Here is a 21,396-nt window from a genome sequence, read left to right as displayed (position 1 = left end):
ATTGTTGTCATTAATGGAGGAGTTTGGTTAATATAACAAATTTAAAAATTGGTCAAGGTTTTATTACTTATAATCCGCGCGAAGCCCACAACGATCTAGTATCATTCCATTAATAATCTCATTTACATGATAGTTGCACTGAATTTAAAAATAAACAAATAAAATAAAATTGATATAAAAATGAACCGATAGATATCCTCAGAAATCGTGCATCAATTAATTTTTTACAAATGTTTAGACGATATTAAACTCAAGTTTTTATAATCCAACAAACCTCAAGTAAGTAAAAAAGAAGCATTCGACATAATAAGAAAATAATAAGTATACAAGTCTTCCGTATAGAAAAAAAGAGCCCATGATAATTCTGGTTTCGTGTCACCAAATTGGTGGTGATTGTGAAGTTGTTTTGTTCGTGTCGCGTCTTTTTTTGTCGAGTTTTGTTGTTTATTTCGTGGCATGGTGTAGTTTTTATTTCTGTATTTACTGTGTTAGTTTTTGTGATTTTGTTGAGTGTTTGTGAAATTCTTTTAATTCGGTATTTGTTGTGTTAGTTTTTGTGATTTGTTGAGTGTTCGTGACGTTTTGATTTATGTTTGTGTGAGTTGGTGTAAGTAGTTTTATACATGAGAAGAGAGACAGAGAGATTTCATCACCCAACTCTCACTGCTTCTGCTGGACTGATGATTTGCCTTTACAGCTTCTGAAACTCAAAAATCTGAACATCTGCAGGAGGAAAGAAAGAGATAGAGAACAATTAAAGAGGGAGTTATTTCATTCGACTCTAGATGACAGAGAAACAACAGCTTACCTTTAAAAGAAGTAATAAGAAAAATGATCGTCTCTCCCAAGTGGACGAAAGTTCTCAAAATTGATCCCAAGCAAGTTGCATCCTTAAGTGATATAGCTCTGAAAAATGGAGATTTATTTAGAGAATCAGATACCAACTTCCTTTTTTCCACCGACTATGTCACTAAGCCACTAACTATAGTTCTTTCTAATCTTTTGGGACGTTTATATTGGGTCTTCAATCTTATCAGCGTATCTACTAACTACATGCTCGAGTTTACCTTTCTGAGAGTTTTGGTCAAATCTTGTTAATGTTTCCTTTATAGATCCAGCAGCAGTAAGTTATGCCGATCTGCAAAATACAAAGTAATTAGACACTCAGTTTTATTTTTTCAGAAACAACACATATAAGAAAAGAAAGAAACGCAAAGACAAGTTACCTTGACTTACATCCACAAATTCATCCAAGTCAGAATTCTCGAAACGTTACACTAGCCCACTCTTGAACCTATAAAATGGTAGAAGTCTCTTACTTATCTGGAGAGGTTGTTAGAGCGATCGCAACCAGCTCATTGTAAGTGATTCATTTCTGAAAAGAAGGCCAACCTACAATAAACAGAGCGAACCCACAACTCAGACATGAGATAACAGATACCCACTCAACAATACCATCAACAAAGGATAAGAAAAAAATCATACACTCCACGTGAGATATCAGACTGAAATTTGGTTGTGCATCATCACCATCTTAAAGAATAGCTTGAAGACTTCAATCAAAACCTTTGTTTCCCATTGTTCAATCAGAATCTAACTAGCTCAAAAATCATAAACCACACAAATAATAAAAGATGTCACCTAAAAGTCCCCCGGGGAAAGATTAATGAGTGAAACATTGTTACGATTTGGATCTCCAAAAATAACAATACTAATAATCAAAGATGAAATACGTTCTTATTGATCAGAAATGGTTTACAAAGAAAGAAACCATGAGACTCTCTCTCTGCAACAACTCTCTAATTTCTCGATAACCCCTTTCCCAAACCCTCTAACGTTATTATAAAGCTAAAGATTAACTAAACCATAGTTACTTTTAGAGTAACCCCACTTTACTAAGGTTACTTTGCCACCTGTAGTCACTATCCCTTATCAATTTCAACCTTCAAATCCATCGCTTGTATCATTACTCCGGCCTTTGAAACTCACCTTGTCCTCAAGGTGATGATCTTCAATCCAACTTACTTCTTACTGCACTTTCACAGCTGATACAGGTACCGTTGACGCTTCATGAAGTCCTTGCAGCACACTGACCCACAGTCATCTTTATGGGATTTGTCTTGGCACAGAACCCTTGGGACAACTTCACTTTTCCAATAGGCTTTGCTCTTGTATCCTTAACCTTGGTGGCACAAGCATCATCTCCCTGAGCTGTTACTTCAACCATTTCAAGAACAAAGGACCCTAGAGTTTCTTTCACAAAGCGCCCCTTATCCCTGAACTTACTTCCCATCACCATCTCCTGGCCAGTGAGATAAAGAGCTACAAAACACACCCCATACTCACAGTTCTTCAACTCGTCAACCTTCTTCTTTGTGGCATGGGTCTTGGGAAATCTTTCTCTCGCTTGTATTGGAGCTGCTCCTAATTCCAATAGCTCCTCGGGTTGAACATGCTTGTTCTTCTCTCTTAGTGAGAACACCGAATCCCTCAAGCAGAATATCTGAATCCTTAAATCATCTCCCTGCTCCTTCCTCTTTATTGTGATGTTTACCGCAGTCTTAAGCCACTGGGTTCTACTAGTTGCATTTGTGTTACCCATCTCTATATATGCAAAATCATCAATCACACAGTAAATTTGCGAATTGAGTGCTGCGTTCATGTTTACGTTCTCTCCGCACATCGCTGCAATCCTACTGTGTGTAAAAGCAACCATACGTGCAGTCAGTTTCATGATATGGTTTCCAGAATTATGCATCAAGAAGAACAAGCACCCTAAGTTCTTGAACTTGTTCCTCTTCCTTGCAACAACAATCTGAAACAACGTCATAAACCCACATAACTTATATTCCACCGCTTCTCTCGTGTTCTTAATCCCAACAGCTCTTTTAAATCTTCTCTGGGTCATGACCACCACCAGCCGTGTCCCTTTTGCCATGTGTCCTATTTGTAACTTTTGTTCCTCTAATCCTTTTCTCTCTAGCAAAAGCTCATACTGCTCAGTGACATGTTTCACCTTCCAGCAATTGCCTATTCCATGTACTGTTTCATAACCAAGGTGTTCAACATCATGTGGAGGTAAAACAGATTTCCTAATCTGGTTCTCAGGAATGAGTAACAAGAAAACATAACCACAGAAACTCTTGAAAGAAGTCTTCTTCCCTGACATTCCTGGTGGAGACCGCATCTTGAGCCAGCCACGTCTGTTGCTCATCAAATTCTTTTTGAATTTAGCTCTCTTCCTGCCTGTAAAGAGGTGCTTCATTACCACCATCACATACTTCCACAGTATGATCACCATGAACAATTCATTAATGGAACAGGTTACTTGATTCCGCCATTGCTTTCTCTTACACACATTCCAAAGATGCCTTTTTGTATACATGAGTTTCATAATGAAATTAACGAAGGCAGCGACATGTTCCCAAGATATCCTCATATTCCTGTACTTGCATCTGATTCTTTGCCTCTTCCATTTCATCTGGTACTTCATGCTAACGGCACAGTAGAGAAGCCTTCCCAGAGTCAGCAACTCATGCCTTGACTTTGCTTTCTTCGTTTTGACAACAAGCAACCACACCCAGTCCCACTTCACATCACCAACTAGCTGCAGCAATTTTACACTCCCGAAGTACGATTTCTCACAGTGATTTCTCTTACACCAGACACTGATAACTGGAAGCCTTTTCTTAACATGCTTCCACTGCTTCTGATGCTTGTACTTGCACTTTACTTCCTTCCTAGTAACAAGCTTCTTCTTGATTCCAAGCGTTCCCGAGTCAACCTCCAATGCTCTGAATCTCCATCCTCTAAACTTAGTAAACGTCTTCTCCTTACTCTTCGGATTCCCAGAAAACACAATTTGGTTACTGAGACAAGTGTCACTGATTTCTTGCTTCTGCTTAGCCTTGTGTTTCTTCCATTTTTCACGCTTCTTCAAATCTGTCACATGACTCCGTAACAGCTTTGCAAGTTCTGGCACCTGCTTGCTCCCCATCTCTTTCACATTCGTTGTTTCTCTCAAGCTCCCTATGTGGACATCACCCTTCTGATAATGTATCTGTTGTTTCTAATGTTTCCACAGCCTTGTTCTCTTCTTCGTCTTAACATTCAGCAGCAGCCTTCCTCCAAACGCATGATCATTACTTATTTTGATCTCGACACTTAACTCATTCACCCCCTTAAATGTATATTTCCTCTCATGGTTATGCCGACATCTGATTATGTTTCTTAACATAGCTCTTCCAGCCTCTTTGCATCTTCTTGATCTTTCAAAAGACCCATAGTTCTTCTCTGCATTCTCTGTCCTTTTCTTCCTCTTTCTCTTCTTCTTCCTAAACATGAGCAGCCATTTTCTACCAACCCTTTCACGAGTGTGCACCCATTGACAGCGTTCTCTCTTACACAACTCCATCAAACACTTTCTTTGTCTGTTGCTTGTGTACTCCATCTGTATTTCCAATGTCTCTGATTTATCACTCTCTTCATAGCTCCAAATCTCCGCCAACTTCTTTTCAATATCTGTTAAGAGTTGCTTCCATCTCTTCTTCTTCTTTGTTACTCTTACATCTCCCTCAGCCATTTGTTCGAACCCCTGGTGGGCACACTTTTCCCTCTTGGTCTCAAGCAACTCCTTGCTTGCATCTTTACCCCTCTCAAAGTACGGCTCCACTTTTTGATCCCAACAAATTAAGGTTTTACCATTTTGCGTCTCTTGCGAAGCCACTTGATGATCATCCGCAAGTTCATTCTTCCTCTCAAGTGTCAGCTGAATCGGTTCCATCAGTGGACAGAAACTCTTCAAGGATCCTTCAACATGACCTAGATCCGAGTCTTCTGCAGCAAACGTCTCTTCCTCCAGTGATTTCTTCGCAGCATCTTCTTCATCATCACGTTCAATCATGCGACGACACTCTTCCAGCATCTCCAGTCGGGCCTTCCTTTCCTCCTCAAGCGTCCTCACCGGCCTGTCATAGTTCACAAAGGCCCGGATCTCTTCTATCTCCTCCATCGAGGTACCACCCGCTAAAGTGATTTCGATCCAGCGCTCGGTCCAGTACTTCTCCATCCACTCCAGGTGTGGGGATCTGCTACACCGCTCTTGGACAACCATGGCTGGCTTCGGGAACCTCATGTCCCTTTCCGGTTGTTGCTCCACAACCAACGGTCTCATCCTCCTCATGCCATGTTGCATCTGGTTCCACACTTGATCGATTTCAGATGTCGGCGACATGGGGTCTCCGGAATCGAATGGCTCTGATACCAATTTGTTAAGATTTGGATCTCCAAAAAATAACAATACTAATAATCAAAGATGAAATACGTTCTTATTGATCAGAAATGGTTTACAAAGAAAGAAACCATGAGACTCTCTCTCTGCAACAACTCTCTAATTTCTCGATAACCCCTTTCCCAAACCCTCTAACGTTATTATAAAGCTAAAGATTAACTAAACCATAGTTACTTTTAGAGTAACCCCACTTTACTAAGGTTACTTTGCCACCTGTAGTCACTATCCCTTATCTATTTCAACCTTCAAATCCATCGCTTGTATCAAACATGAATGGTCATTGTTCAAGGTTTGACAATAGGACATACCTAGCAACCACCGTAAGAAGAGATCCAAGGCAAAAGTAAAAACATCAGGATAGGAGAGCCAAGAAGAAGAACCATCTTTCCCACACACCTAATCATAGTGAAACAAAAGGAATTTTTAATTGTTGTCCTTTACCTAAAACATGATAAACTTAAGATATGTGACAGAACATGTTGTACAGGGGGTGATAGATATATCACCTTGATCTAGTGCACATCTACGGAGAATAATCTCTTGGAAAGTAGAGCAGAAAGAAAGAAAGCCAGTTAAAAAATTCAACGTGACCAGAAAAAAAACTAACTGCCACACACACACACAAAAAATCAGGCTTCAGAAGAGATTTAGAGGCGGAATTTGAAACCTGGTAGTGGTGTATGAGTTACTGAAAGAATGTATCAAAGACTACAAATGCGACCTGAATGAATTTTTCAAACAGTTAAGCTTGAATATTAATTACATAAATGACTTTCATGTCAAGCATTAGAGTCTAATTGATAAGCAAAGTATGACTTGAGTAAAACCCCTTGGAGTCTGTATTGCTTCCAAAAATTTTGTTTGCTGCAGCTCAAGAACATGTTCACAAGATAATGATTAGGAGAACAATACCTAAACTGAAGATATATTCATCGATCACAAATAAGCAGAGTAAGTTACCTCTTTCAGCTAGTCAGTTGACCACTAAATTATTTGATTCATGGGAAACAATATCATATGAAAAAATGGTACGATAAACACTATTGAATATGGTAGTTGTTAGGACTTTGCATTTATTGGTATGTAAAAAATTTGTGTTGTGACTTGTGAGTTACTGTTTTTGTTTTGATAATTTTTTGTGTATGTTCGAGTTTTGCTGTGTTTTGAGTGTTTTGTATTCTGTTTCTTTTTCTTTTTTTTTTTTTTGTAAAACCTATTCTGTTTCTTTTTCGCTAGGTTGTGTTTGACGTTTTGTTTGCGTGTTTTGTAGTTTTGTAGTTTTGTAGTTTTGTTGTGCTTGACGATGCGTATGTGTGTTTTGTAGTCTGCTTTTTTATTGTGGCTGAATGCGTTTTGTGTTTATGTGTTTGTATTCTGTTTTCTTTTTGTCGGTTTGTATATGAATTTTCGTGTATTATGTAACATTTGTGTATGTGAGAGTGACAGAGACGTAACCTTCATTCGACATGGCTCATACCCAAACGTCTTCCAACGTTTTTGTCTCCGCAGCAAAACAACCTGAAACTAAAATACTTAAATCAACAATACACAAAACAAAAATCATTGCTAAGAATATAAAGCACAAGTTACCTAATGATATGAAGTAACGTGTTGCTTTCCCTCTACGAACAAATCTGATATCTTGCCTATGTATGCCTATACGGACAATTACAATGAACACATTTGCTTTAATTAGATACATTCATCTCTACAAAAACAAAAGATATCAACCCAAAGATAATATTACTGATTACTTGTAATCAGCTACCTTTCGAGAAAGGTCGATCAAATCTCTTTTAACCACTTCCTCGATTAAATAAAGCAACAAAGCTTACACGCAACATGGACCACAAAACTCAGGATAATAATTACCTAATCAAGATTTTTTTTTGCTAATGATGATTAAACGCAAGAGTCATCACAGTAAATCTAAATCCCTAATATCATCAATCTTAATCGAATTCGCAATATTCAGTCACTCATCATCGCCAATGGCTCTGAAATTGCAGAAAAGGGAGAGTTTATACCTGATTTTCAGCGTAATCGGAGGCGTTAGATCACGACTACTACTGCGACAGGTTGTTAATTAAACGACACCACAACGGCGAGGAGCACCGTGTAGAGCGACGGATCGGATTTAAAATCACCCGCTGATTGATCCACCACCGAATTCGATCCTGGCCGTCGAAAGCCGATCAGATTAAATAACGTATTTGAAAATTGGAGGATTTGAGGAAATACGACGCAATTAGAAGAAGTAGATTTTACCAGAGAGGAGGAGATTCGAGAGGGTCGTTGGATGAAGAACGAGAGGTGTAAACCCTGCATGTGCGCTTCAGCCTTCGGGTAGAGAGAATTAGAGAAAGACTTAACAATCTAACGCATAGTTTTGTATTTATAATCGTTGATTGAAGTTACCAAACTGCCCTCAGTGCTAAACATCTCAAATTTGAAATTAACGGTTACAGAACTGCGAAATCTGTACGTTCTCGAAAACACGTTAGTACTTAGTATACACCATTATTAATGTAATTACTAAAATACCCATGACACGAAATGATAATGATCATTATTTTTTTTAATTTCTCCCCGGTTCTTGCTTCTTCTGAATATTAGGCGAAACATGTGTTTTTTTTTTTTTTTTATTATTAAAGTTCAGATAGCAATATCCAAGTAGACTTGTGTTATCTACTTAATTTTCTTGTTAATAATGGTCATCAGTCTCAGGATTATTATCAACAACTTTTGTAACATAATCTGGACATAAACAGAAAATCATCTTGCAGTTTTTGATGGAATGAATAGACGCGAGAATAAGCTACTCGACATTTTTTTTGAAAAAAAAGGTTTTTATATTAAACAATAAAAGAAAATAAAATAATACAAACCCATAGGTTTAAGTTTGTTATGGGCCAAGCCCACTCATAAAGAAAACACATATCATCAGAACTACAAACCCAGTAAACAGAGAGGCCCAGTGGTGAGAAGAAGAGAGTTGGATGGTTACGATTGAGCGATGGAGTGTCGAGAAAGAACAGAGTTGAAGCGATCGCGATCTGTCTTCTTCCCTTTTCTTTTCACGAGTGGAGAAACCACAGTTGAGTCATCGCCGATGATGCCCTTGGATTTGCATGTCGAAAGCTCTGCAGTCTGTTCCTAATCTGCTTGTCTATCGTTGAGAAGACAGTCTCTGGAGTTTTGAAGAATTGTTGGTGCAGTCTTGTGTTTCGCTCAGTCCAGATCCAGTAAACGGTAGCCTGAAACGCCAGTTTAGTTAGTCGGCGAGAGTCTCGATCCCTCGGTAGTCTTTGAAGTTGAAGGATAATATCTTCCCACACGGTGAGAGGTTGGAGCAGAGGCCCAGTGGTGAGAAGAAGAGAGTTAGATGGTTACGATTGAGCGATGTAGTGTCGAGAAAGAACAGAGCTGAGGCGATCGCGATCTGTCTTCTTCCCTTTTCTTTTCACGAGTGGAGAAACCACAGTTGAGTCATCGCCGATGATGCCCTTGGATTTGCCTGTCAAAAGCTCTGCAGTCTGTTCCTAATCTGCTTGTCTATCGTTGAGAAGACAGTCTCTGGAGTTTTGAAGAGTTGTTGGTGCAGTCTTGTGTTTCGCTCAGTCCAGATCCAGTAAACGGTAGCCTGAAATGCCAGTAGAGTTAGTCGGTGAGAGTCTCGATCCCTCGGTAGTCTTTGAAGTTGAAGGATAATATCTTCCCACACGGTGAGAGGTTGGAGCTGACAACGATGAACTATCCTTCTCCAAACATCGGCGCTAAATCCACACTAAAAAAACAGGTGATTCCTAGACTCTGGATGAGTATTACATAGTAAGCAGAGAGGATCCACATTTAATCCCCTCTATTGAGTCGATCTCTTGTAGGGCAACGATCCAGCATGACTAACCAAGAGAGGAAGCTATGCCTCGGGATTCCATAGGAGATCCAGATTACTTTAGCCCATGGTACCATTTGTTGAACACCTTTCAGGTAATCATACATCTCGCCTGTCTTATATCTCATCCTTGTTTTTCCCTCTATCATCCATTCATAGTGATCCTCTTGATCTGAAAGAGTTACCGTTGTTAAATGAATCTGCAGAGCAAGCTGAGCATCAGTCCTAGCGAACGGAAAATTCCAGGAACCTGCAGTGAAGAGAGACGCAACAGTTGCCATCTTTGGTATGCCTAGTCGGGAAGTTCCTGCATCTAGAGCCGTGTATAGCTTCCCAAGAGGAGTCCAGTTATCGAACCAAAACCGAGTACTTCGACCATTGCCTATTCGCCTTTTAAGCAACGGGTAAATAAACTTCCTAGCCTTTATCATCTTGTTCACTAACCAGGAATGTCTAGTACTAGTGCTTTTTGTCCAGTAGTTAGAGACATCACCTTTGAGTATTACCTCTTTAAACCAGCAGACCCAGACCGAGTTAGGACGAAAGAAGATCATCCAAACTAGCTTTAAGATGCACGCCAGATTCCATTTGTGAAGGTCCTTAATTCCCAAACCACCCTGATCCTTGGTGAGAGTTACTGTCTCCCAACTCACTCTAGCTGTATGATGTCCTTCAATGTTCCCATTCCACAAAAATTGACCACACAACGAATTTATTTTGTTGATGCAGGATTTCGGCAGAATAAAGCTCGAGCATCAGAAAGTGGAGATGCCAGATATTACAGTTTTTATCAGCAACATTTTACCAGCGAAAGAGAGAGCTTTTGCTGACCAAGATGATAGACGATGTTTGATCTGCTGAAGAAGAGGTTCGCAATTCTCCAAGTTCAGCTTCTTTGTGCATAGGGGTACTCCTAGATAACGCATTGGTAGGCTACCACGAGGCATTCCTGTCGAGGCTTGAATTGTGGAGACTTCTTCCTCAGTAAGTCCAGGCGCAAAGAAGCTTGATTTTTGCATGCTCACCGCTAGAACTGATCTTTTTTCAAACTCATGCAGGATCTTAAGTACTCTCTGGACCGATTCAATAGACCCATCAATAAAAATCAACAAGTCATCCGCAAACGACAGATGTGTCAGTTTCGTCTTCTGACATTGATGATGATAAGATAAGTACCCTGATCTCGCTTCTCTATCCAGCATCAGTGACAAGTAATTCATAGCAATTACAAACAGGTAAGGAGAGAGTGGATCTCCTTGCCTAAGACCTCGTTTCCCTTTGAAAAAACCATTCACCATTCCGTTGTATCCTACCATAAATGACGTCGTGCAAATGCAGGTCCTCAGTAGTCGAGTGAAGGGAGCAGGCAGGTTTAGGCTAGCCAGAGCTGAGAGGAGGAAATCCCAAGATAGCGTATCAAACGCCTTTGCAATGTCGACCTTTATAGTAATCTTCTTAGATATCATGTTCTTGTGATAGCCGTTAACCAACTCACTAGTCAGCACTGTGTTTTCTACCAGTAATCTCCCCTCAACAAAAGTTGTTTGATTAGGCATGATTAGTTGTTGGAGTATAGGCTTTAGACGACGAACCAGAAGCCTAGAAATGACTTTATAGATTGTATTCAGGCACGAAATCGGTCGATAGTCCGAGATTTTTGTTGCTCCAGTGAATTTTGGGACCAAGGATAAGATTGTTGAGTTTGTTGTTTTTGGGAGGAAACCAGAATTGAAGAACTGCTGTATTGAAGTGATACATTCCAAGCCCAACACAGACCATGACGCTTTGAAAAAACCAGAGGTGAGTCCATCAGGCCCAGACGCTTTATTGGGGTTGAGTGAGAACATGAGCTTTGTAATTTCTTCCACTGTAGGCATCAGAAGTATGGAGGCTTGATGTTGAAGACTACATCTGAAAGGAGTCAAACTATGAAACCATTCCGAAGGAGAGCTCCATAGGGGAGGAAGGAACTCAGGTCCTAAGACTGCTTTGAAGTGAGAAATGGCATGGAAGCTCATCTCCAGAGGATCAGTGATCTTGGCGCCTGATACCAGCAGAAAGGAACGAATGGCATTTAGGCTGGCTCTGACTTGACAAACTCGATGGAAGTAAGTAGTATTGAGATCACCCTCCCTAAGCCAAGTTATTCGAGATTTTTGTTGAAAGTAACATTCTTCAATAAGTCTCAGGAATTGCCATTTCTCATTCAGCTCATGTTCCGCAGCAAAAGTAGTGGTTGTAGGATCCTCTAGGGCATGTACCTGCGCAAGTTGTAACAAACGGTGAGCATCAATAACTCTCTGCTGAATATTGGAATAATTTTCTTTGTTTAAGTTTTTGAGACTCCTTTTAATATTTTTGAGCTTCCAACACAGAGACGCTAGGTCAGTGGAGACATTTTCGACGAGCAACCATGCATCAGTAACAACCTCCAGAAAGCTCAGATGTTTGGTTAGGTAGTTTTGGACGCGAAAGAGTTGGGTACCAGCTCGGGGAAGGGAGAAGACTAGGTCAGTAAGGCAAGGGGTATGGTCTAAGGGAGCTGGGGGAAGAAAAGTAGCAGTAGCACCATGGAAAGAGGTAAGGAATTCACTATTGATCAAACATCTATCAAGCTTTTTTGCAACTGGAGTAAGATCTCGTTTGTTTGTCCACGTATGAACAGGCCCATAATACCGTAGATCAAACACTCCAAGCTGAGTTAAGACATCACGAAACTGGAACATCTGGGAAGCATGAGTGAGACGGTTGAAAGCAGAGTGTTCATGGCAGTGTAGAATTTGATTAAAATCTCCTCCGATCACCCACGGTTTTGAATCATACACAAGACTACTTTTCACATTCAGAAGCTCCACCCAGAGGTCAGTTCTCTCCTCATGAGTGTTAGCAGCGTATATAGCAGAGTAGATAAAAGATGGACATGTAGGTAGCTCGACTTCACAGGTTATCATTTGTTTATATTGGGATATAACACTGACTTTTGCTGGGTCCTTCCAGATTAGAACAATACGACCATCCTCATCTGATAGATGGTTAGAAAAATAGTGTCAATCTCTGCATAAGGTAGATATTAACCGGGGAAGGGGTAGTTCTTTGATATGTGTTTCTAAATGAGCTCCAAAAATAGGTTTGTAGCTAGAGAGCCAATCCGAAAAAGTCTGATGTTTAGCCGGGTCATTTAGACCACGATGGTTCCAAAAAAAGAGTTTGTAACTCATCAGGAAGAAAAAGTTTGGTCTCCAGGAGCCTGGAGAGTTTCAACAGAAAGTAAAGGTAAAAAAGGGTTTTTTAGTGGGGTTTTAACAAAAGAGGAATTAGCAACATAAGATATAGTGCCAATTTCTGGGAAGAAGGGGGGTTGAGAGCTCTGGTAAGAAATCTTTGTAGGTAAAGGGGGGGAGGGGGATAGAATAGGAGAAGAACGAGAACGTTTAAGAGAAGGTTTTGTAGGCTTGTCAGGAGGACTTTCAGTAGAGGGGATAGGTGTATTTGAAAAAGAAGAAGGCACAAAAGGGACTAATTTAGACGCAAAGGAGCTAGAAGGGAGAAAAACAGAAAGGGGTTTTGTGGGGGTTTCTGACATTTCACTCAGAAAATAACACAGACACAAGGAAGTCCAGAAACTTATCTCAAACTTTGATAGTAGCGTATTCTTTTTTTTTTTTTGACATTAGTAGCTTATGTTGAGTGTATTATCTTCAAGTTTACTGCAATAGTTTCATTAAACCTTTAGTAGTCATTTACTAGGATTTTTAACGTTAAAATCACTCAACTAAGTTTGTTTGGAGTAAAAACTCTTAAACTAAATATTTAATAAAAAAAACCCGAAATTAATTTTATTTAATGAATTAAATTCTATCAGGTCATAATTACCATTACTACTGGTAAATCTTTAGTTTAAAGGTTTCTACATTAAGTAAGCATAGTTGAAGTATTTTACTATTTAAAATAAATAAAATTCAAAATTTTATAATACTATCTAAAAATTAGTAACTTGAATTTTTCAAAATTGGCATTTTTAAATTTTATTGTAAATATATGAGTTTGATGTGTTTTTAACATCAATATTATATATGTATAAATTAAAAATGTAAAAACCCAAAAAATATAATAAAAATTATCGAAAGATTTATTATTACATTTTTATTAGATAAGATATAATTTTTATTATTATTTTTTTATATGTTTTTAATCTTTTAGTAATTTTATTACAAGTAAATCTTTAGATAATTTTTATTATATTTTCTGGGTTCTTACACTTTTGATTTATACATATATAATGTTGATGTTAAAACACATCAAACTCACATATTTACAAAAAAAAATAAAAATGCTAATTTTAAAAATTTAAGTTACTAATTTTTAGATAATATTATAAAAAAAATTATTTATTATTGTTTAGATTTAATTATGTTTAATTAATGTTAAAACCCCTAAACTAAATATTTAGCGGTAGTAATGGTAATTATGACGTATTAAGATTTAATTCATTAAATAAAGTTAGTTTGAAGTTTTTTTGTTAAATACTTAATTTGAAGGTTTTTATCCAAAACAAACTTAGTTGAAGGGTTTTAACGTTAAAAATCCAATTACTAACAATACCAAGAAAACACATTAAAACTTGGGTTCATCGAATGTAAGTATCAAAAGATGCAATTAATCATATCTTAAAATATGAATTGGAAGTATAATAGAACAAAACGTTTTTTGTGCAACAGAATAGAACAAAGCCAAAACCATGGAAATAAGTGATAAAGAAAAACATATATATATATATATATATATGGACACTTGCATGATCAGATATAAAGGAGGTTGAAAAGCCGAGTTAAAATGAAAAGCATATTTCCATATTACTAAACAAAAGTTAAAGTAAACATAAGAAAACTATTTTTTCTTTTATTTTGGAAAAAAGTAATATCAGAGAAAGAATAAAAAAAGAATACCAATTATAGAGAAGAAAGAATAGCTTTAACAAAAATAGCGAATGCCAGAGATGGCGGGTTCGACACTCTGTCGGCGGGGTGGTATTAAAACCTCTCCAAAAAAAATCATAAGGGGTTTTCTTGGATGCGGGGCCTTTCGGGGTGGGATCAGTCACTATAAAAAGTTTACCCACAACAGTTTTTAAACGGATCTCGTGGTCTGGTGGTATAGGAACCTCGGCAGAGGTGCCCGCCATCACGAGTTCGAGCCCCGGCCACAGCGGATTTAACATCCCTTCCGTTGGGGCGCTGGACCCCCTACGGGGATAGTTGGGAATGTGGCTGTCCAGATACCAAAAAAAAAAAAAAAAAAAAACAAATGAAATGTTAAGTAAAATAAACTGAAAGACAAAAAAAAAGTTTGCGATTCGGTCCGTAAAGACTTTCAAGTCAATAGTGCTAAATATCTCAATTACTAGTTTACAAAGTCAAGGAAATATGATGTAGAACTGCTTGAAGATTCAGACAGATTCTGATTGATATTTTAGGAAGCTTCAGTCTAACATGAAGCTTGTAGGTTGCCTCGTGTATATGAAAATCACCATGCATTTTATCTGACACGAGTTGAGTCATATATGGAGGACTACTTATATATATCCTAGAATGGTTGAACTATCCGGTTATAGCTGCTGAGATTTGATTAAGAATTAAGATTATATAACCAACTAGTTTATACTTACATTCATATTTAAATTTTCGATCTCTATAGAAACTATTTTAAAAAGATTGATTATACTAGCAAGTTTAACGAAATAAAGGACTACTTATATATATATTCTAGAATGGTTGAACTATCCAGTTATCTCTGCTGAGATTTGATTAAGAATTAAGATTATATAACCAACTAGTTTATACTTACATTCATATTTAAATTTTCGATCTCTATAGTAACTATTTTAAAAAGATTGATTATACTAGCAAGTTTAACGAAATAAAGGACTAATCAAATAATGTATCAAATTTGTGAGATCTTTTTGTTCATTTTGGTCTGCGTTACAGCTTATGAATAATTCACAAAGCTCATGCTCTGTTGTAAGAATTACGAATGAGGAAAAAAAAAAGAAAGAATTGCGAATGAGGACAATATTTAAGATAGACTTAAAAGAGTTTTCGTGGTCGGTCTAGGAAAACGACATTATTTGTTTTCTTAGTATAGAACTCGTTAACCCATATTATATTTTTTTACCTATTTAAACATCTTTCTCAATGATAATGGTAGCTAAAAACAATAACAACTTTGTCAAATTATTAATTTTAAAATGCAGAGACAAAGCTTACTTGATTTTTATTTGGTTCAGGTGAGTTCCTAGTAAATGTTATTTTGGCTAGATAAAGTAGACTAATTCTAATCTAGCTGGCCGGCTTTAAAAAAAAAAAAATTCAAACATAAAATTCATCTTTCAGAATGTATATATCTTTTTTAGTAGTATTGCAGAAAAACGACCGATTAGTTCCTTAACTAGGATCATATCTTCTAATTGATACCTAAACTATTTGCATGTGCGATATGATATCTAAACTAATTAAAAATTTAAATTTAGTACCTAAATTAGAAAGAAAAAGCTTTTAAAAGTGCCTATGACTAGCCTACCTATGACCAACAATTGTCAGAGTCAGGTAGCGACGTCGTTTCAATCAATGAACAAGGATCGAACCCGAGTCTCTCTTAAGTAAACAATACATTATTAACCACTTGTAGTATAGAAACCACATTTATGTATGTAAAGGAAAATTATATTACCTTTTAAATTAACAATTATTTTACTTTTTTTTCAACACCAACAAATGTCAGACAACCAAAAAAAATCTCAAATTTCAAAAAAAAAAATATTTTATAAATAAAAATATTTATTTTCTAATATAGTGTTAAAATTTTTATATTATCTTTTGAATTACTTATTATTGTTAAAAGTGTGTTATACTCTTGCATTTATTATTCTGTCGAAACAATATTTATTTTAATAGTATTGAATATTTTAATATTGTAAAATAATTTGTTTAAATTTTTTTATTTCATGTCCTTAATAATCTGATCATTTTCTAATAATATATGTTTATCTAAATTTAAAAGTTTTATCATTTTAAAAAACATGGTAATAAATTAAACTTAAATCAAATGCTTGATAAATGCTATATCAAATAAGCCCATTTAATATAATGATAACTTGTTGAAATTAGTATTAGAAATCTACTTATTAGAAATTAGTATTAGAAATCTAGTTATATTATTTTGTTTTTGTAAGTGAACAACATTTCTCTACTAGCGCAAGCGGTTAAAGTTTGTATTGTAAATTGAGGCCTTTTATTCTAAGTTCAGCTACTAAATTCAAATTTTTTACTAGTCTAGGTATCATTTCGCACGGACAAATAGTTTAGGTATCGATTAGACGATATGGCCCTAGTTCAGGTACTAATCGGCCGTTTTTTCTAGTTTTGCCTGTCATTTTCCGGGTTCTTTACTTCTTTCAATTTTGTTTAGGCAAACAAAACTGGATACCTCTAATATCGTGAACCATTAGAAGTGGCCATCACAATCACACATGGCACATTCGCGGTTTCGTTGGGACTCTTTTTTGGATCCTTGTGCATTGTCTTGACTCTTGAACCAAAAAACGCATTGCCCATGCCATCATTTCTTTCCAAAGATATTCCATTTGTTATTATTATTAGAACTTGTTTTTTTCTTAAGTTTTTTTCTTTGTTTTATAATCTTGTTTCCGAACCCGTAATATCTGAATACTTTTTTGTACTCTTGTTACACTTTAAAACATGACTTCTGAGCTATTTTGATAATGCATCCTGGTTTTACGATCAGCTATGCACAAATTACTACGTTACTTGGTCTTCCCGATAACTATCTCAAATTACTCAACATATACTAAACCTTCAACAAAAATACTATAGACAAATAAATAGATCAAGTAGTACGTAGAAGATGAAAGTTACAACACTTTAATGTCATTTTCTTCTTGAGATATTTCCCCAATAAGTACAAACTTGTTACAAAAGAAAAAGAAAACACATAATTTGGAAATTTGATGTTTAGTTGGCATATATATAACTATAAAATTTCAGAAATACATAATACGGATGACCACTCCTAAAAAAACCATTACAATATACGGTGCATTTTGTGTTACTGGGTCTCATTCCAATTTCGTTTGTCCAAAAAAAAGGGGGTCTCATTCCAATATACGGTGTCTGTTGTGGTGGCGGAAAGAGAAGTCTCATGACAATATCAATATATATCATTGGATTTATAAGAAATTAAGCATTATCAGTTTTAAAAATAGTGATCACGAGTTTGATTAACGTGATTGTCCACAGAACAAAACAAAATATGCCGTATGCATCTCAATCCATGTCTAGTCAATTTCGTTGGAAATAAAAAACTATGTGCTAATCAATGAAATCTTTTTTAACAAATTTGGCATCCAGTGATCATGCAGGCTTGGACCATCACCAGTTCCAAAACCTAGATTAGTAAACCCAATTACTCATATTATAATAATTTCAAAGATAAAACAATTTAATTTACACGTCGTTATTTTCTATCACCATTTTAAACTTTGTATATTACATACCATATAGTTAATTATTTATCTTGTATCATTCACAACTTTGTATCGAAATCTATGAAATTAATTAACCATATAGTGCCTTTGACCATACAACCATATGGAATAAAATAACATGGACCCGCTTTTATGGCTATCCTAAAACCAGCATTACGGCATGTTTCTAAGATGGTTTTAGGAAGAAAAGTAGTGACTGGGTCTCATCATTTTAGAAAAAATCGATAACAAAAGTTGTGAAAGAGTGATCGATTTTTGCATGTTTTTTGTACTGTTTGCAAACCCCACATACACGTGGCGATCCGTGATTGGTTATTTTTTTTATATATTTTTTAATTTTTTTAATCAGATAAAAAAATTAAAAAATCCAAAAACAAGTTTACCGATAATCCTACTCTAAGAGCATTATTATCGCTCTAAACAGAGCTTCTCTTAGGGGGGAGAGACCCACGGTTTAGAAAAAAACGGTGTCTTATGTGCATCAAATAAGAGACGGTTGTTGTATGTTTTTTGCACTGTGTGCGAACTCCATTGACACGTGGCGGTCCGCGTTTGGTGTGTGTTTTTAATTAATTTTTTTTTTCAGACAAAAAGTAAAAAAAAAATTAAAAAAACCTTTTAGTGGGTCCGTGGGATAAATATGACCTAAAGAGGCGATATGGCCTTTTGGAGATCAAGATTCATTTAGTTTTTTTTACATCGTTCAAAAAATTCAATTAGCATAGTTAGTCGTGACTAATGTATAGCGCCAGTTCTAAAATTTTGGAGACTGTAAAGAATTTAGTAAGAGTTTCAATGATTTATATTTATCTTTAAATATTCAAAATAGAGAAAACTACCAAATTTATAACGTAAGATTTATAAGATAACTAGAGCAACCTATCAAATTTGTTATTACTCACATAACCTATTAATCTTAATCAATTAAATAATTTTATATTCCCAAAAGTACCCTTTTAGAATTTGAGTTAACTACAGTTCTTACCAAAAGAAATTCCCAATTAATAATCTGAATAATAATTTAATTTCCTAATTTCCTTTATTAAAACTAAATTTCTTTATTAGTAATCTTATTAAAATAAGGAAATTTGAGATATCCCCTACGTCAATTTTTGTCTCTTGTCATCATAGAAATTTCATTTTGAGCTGCAGCCAATATTGAATGTAGATCATGAGAAAGTAAGTTAGGGCTTCAATATAACTTTGTTGAACTTAGAGAGAGAAAACTCTTTCAATCTCTACCCTCTTATCAAATCATATATCTTTCAGAGGGTTAGAGATGAGATGAGTTCGTTTAGTTTCCGGAAACGATGGCTCCTTCAGTTTCGTTTGCCGGCTTCTGATTCCGGCGTCGCTCCTTATCCCTCGGGGTTGACGGCTGGCTCTTTGCCGGTTCATCCGGCGTTTATATATAAGTGCTGACGGCGGCGGTGGTTAGAGATCTACGGTCCGGTTTTTGTTCTTTTTTCTTTTATGTGCATGTGTATATATATATCGGCTCGACTTTTTGGCTCCGGGAGAAGAAGGTTGCTACAACTGCTTCATCGCCGGTTAATGACTCCGGGAGGCGGAAGCTCTTTCAGTTCTTCGTCGCCGGCTTCCGACCACAGACCAGTCGTCTTTGCTCCGTTGAAGATGATGGGTGCTGTCGATGGGTTAATGGAGAAAGCGGATGAGATCTCGTCAGTGGGACGATTGATTCTCTCTGCAGAGTGGTGAGGGGTTTGATGTGAAGCTCTCTTCTTCTGAGTTTGTGGCAGATGGCGTCGGATGAGATCTCGAATAGATCGATGCATGCTCTCCGATCGTCGAAACACAGGAGATGAAGAGATTGTGTGATGTTGGCGTCTCGACGAGCCAATCTGTTCCCGGCAGGTATTCCGGTGTTGTGATGATGGCTAGCGGTCGGTGGAGTCATGGTGACGGCGTGAGTAGCGAAGATGCGTTTTCCTCTTTCACCTTGATGTTTGGACACGTGGTTTACACGTGTTGGCTTTAGGTCGTTTAGCTTGGACTTGGTTGCGTTTTGGCCTGGTTAATAATGTTTAGTGGATCTCGGTTTGTAATGTGCGGGTCTTTGGACTTTTCGATAATAATAACAATATACTTTAGACGGAAAAAAAAAAAAAAGTTAGGGCTTCAATATAGATCCATATTCTAAACTACCACACTGAGTTAGGTTTTCGAATTTGACTCTTATTCCTCCAATCCATTATATCTCTTTTTTTTTTTAACTATAAGAAAAAGATCCAATTTTTTTGACTAAAACTTTCAATTAAAACATAAACTAACTATCAAGGTAACACGATGGTCTTGGATAAAAATTTCCATGAATGATTGAATTTCATCCTATAAAACAACAAAGAAAGAGATTAGAGAAACCAACAATACAATGAAAAACAATAACTAGTGATAGAAACTACCGCTGCGGCGACCACACTTTTCTCTTCCTCGAACTATCTTCCAATCCATGTTTTGGTATTTGGTTGGAGACTTTGTCTCCCTCCCACCTCACGAGTTAGATGGTTCGATTTCAGCTTCATCCACCTCTCCTAACAATGTGAAACGAGAAAGAATTTCAAAAGCATAAGTGTCAGGTGTTGTGGTTAAGGGATCAACAACTAAAGTTTTACGAACTTCAATGTTGAAAATGCTTGATGGAGACGACTCCATAATATGTGTAGTGATGAGAGTGGTTGTGGATCTACTAATGTGGATAAAGTGTTAGTTGGGCTAAGTGTGAGTGAGTGAAGAAGAAAGTCGTTGTAATCAGTGGGCTTCCAGCAACAAGGTGGTCCACAGTAGTATGTGATGGAACCGAAATAGGTTGCGATGCATGAATGGTTTCAAGTGCGGACTGGAAACCTTCTATCTCTTTAGTAGGAATCTGAGATGATGAGCTAGTGTTATCCTATTGATGTGGGACAATATCAATATTTACTATGGGGGATCTCAGAATAGTTATGACGAAGAGGTTGGACCCTGAGCAGTCGTAGAAGGTAGAAAACACCTCTTTGTTTTGTGTCCGAGTTTTTCACACCTTTCACGCATATAGATGGAATCCATGTGTATTCAATATTAACAAGGAAATGTTACCTTGTTTATCATCCAGTGCAATAAGTTTCGGGAAGTCTCTATCAAATTCCATCTCAACTAGAACATTTGCTTCGCCCATACCGGTAGGATCAAGTCGGGATTTACTTAATTTGTTTTAGTATAATAAAATTAAAAATGGCAGAAGATTCACAAATTGTTATCGAATTATGTAGTTTTTATTTAAAGAAAAAAATAATATTATTTCATAGATTACTACTTAATTTATTACTTAATTTAATGAAAATTATTCTAATGATAACACATAGCGTAATTTATTAAGTTTCTAAATTTAGTGTTTTTAAAACCAGACCGGAAGCTGAACCGGATAATTTTTGGGTCACGGTTCAATATGGTTCGACCGATTCAAATCTGGTTCAATAATCTAGTTTAATATATTTTTAGTGTATAAATTTAAAAGTAATGTTAGTAAATATGATATATAATTAAAATATAAATGAATAAAAACATAAAACATAATAAATATAAACTAGTTTTATGTTTATATGGATAGTTTATAGATTTTTGATAGTTTTAATGGTTTTTATCAGTTTAATA

At 36.4% G+C, this 21,396-nt stretch overlaps 1 protein-coding gene across 11 annotated transcripts; it reads right to left on the bottom strand.

Moving 5' to 3' along the window:
• Positions 1-569: 569 nt before the first annotated feature.
• Positions 570-7,891, bottom strand: LOC106389346. Of its 11 annotated transcripts, none has more exons than XR_007319080.1 (10): positions 7,559-7,885; positions 7,318-7,467; positions 6,881-6,946; positions 6,746-6,808; positions 5,599-5,686; positions 1,486-1,597; positions 1,237-1,392; positions 1,068-1,138; positions 809-906; positions 570-723 (listed from the first exon to the last, which is right to left on the bottom strand). XR_007319080.1 is itself a non-coding variant. In XM_048746955.1 (6 exons), the coding sequence occupies exons 4-6, from the start codon at positions 6,749-6,751 to the stop codon at positions 4,070-4,072; spliced, it is 1,281 nt and encodes a 426-aa protein (XP_048602912.1). In that variant the 5' UTR covers positions 6,752-6,814; positions 6,881-6,946; positions 7,318-7,467; positions 7,559-7,872; the 3' UTR covers positions 3,907-4,069. The 11 variants fall into 11 exon arrangements, 5 of the variants coding, with proteins under 5 accessions (XP_048602912.1, XP_048602911.1, XP_048602913.1 ...); XR_007319079.1 differs by having other exon boundaries at positions 1,227-1,392; positions 7,559-7,884; XR_007319078.1 differs by having other exon boundaries at positions 1,237-1,597; positions 7,559-7,891.
• Positions 7,892-21,396: the final 13,505 nt, after the last annotated feature.

This window comes from Brassica napus, chromosome C2 (genome assembly GCF_020379485.1).
Source record: "Brassica napus cultivar Da-Ae chromosome C2, Da-Ae, whole genome shotgun sequence".
NCBI lineage: Eukaryota > Viridiplantae > Streptophyta > Magnoliopsida > Brassicales > Brassicaceae > Brassica > Brassica napus.
Note: the sequence above shows the minus strand (reverse complement) of the source record. Positions and strands in the feature narration are given on the sequence as shown.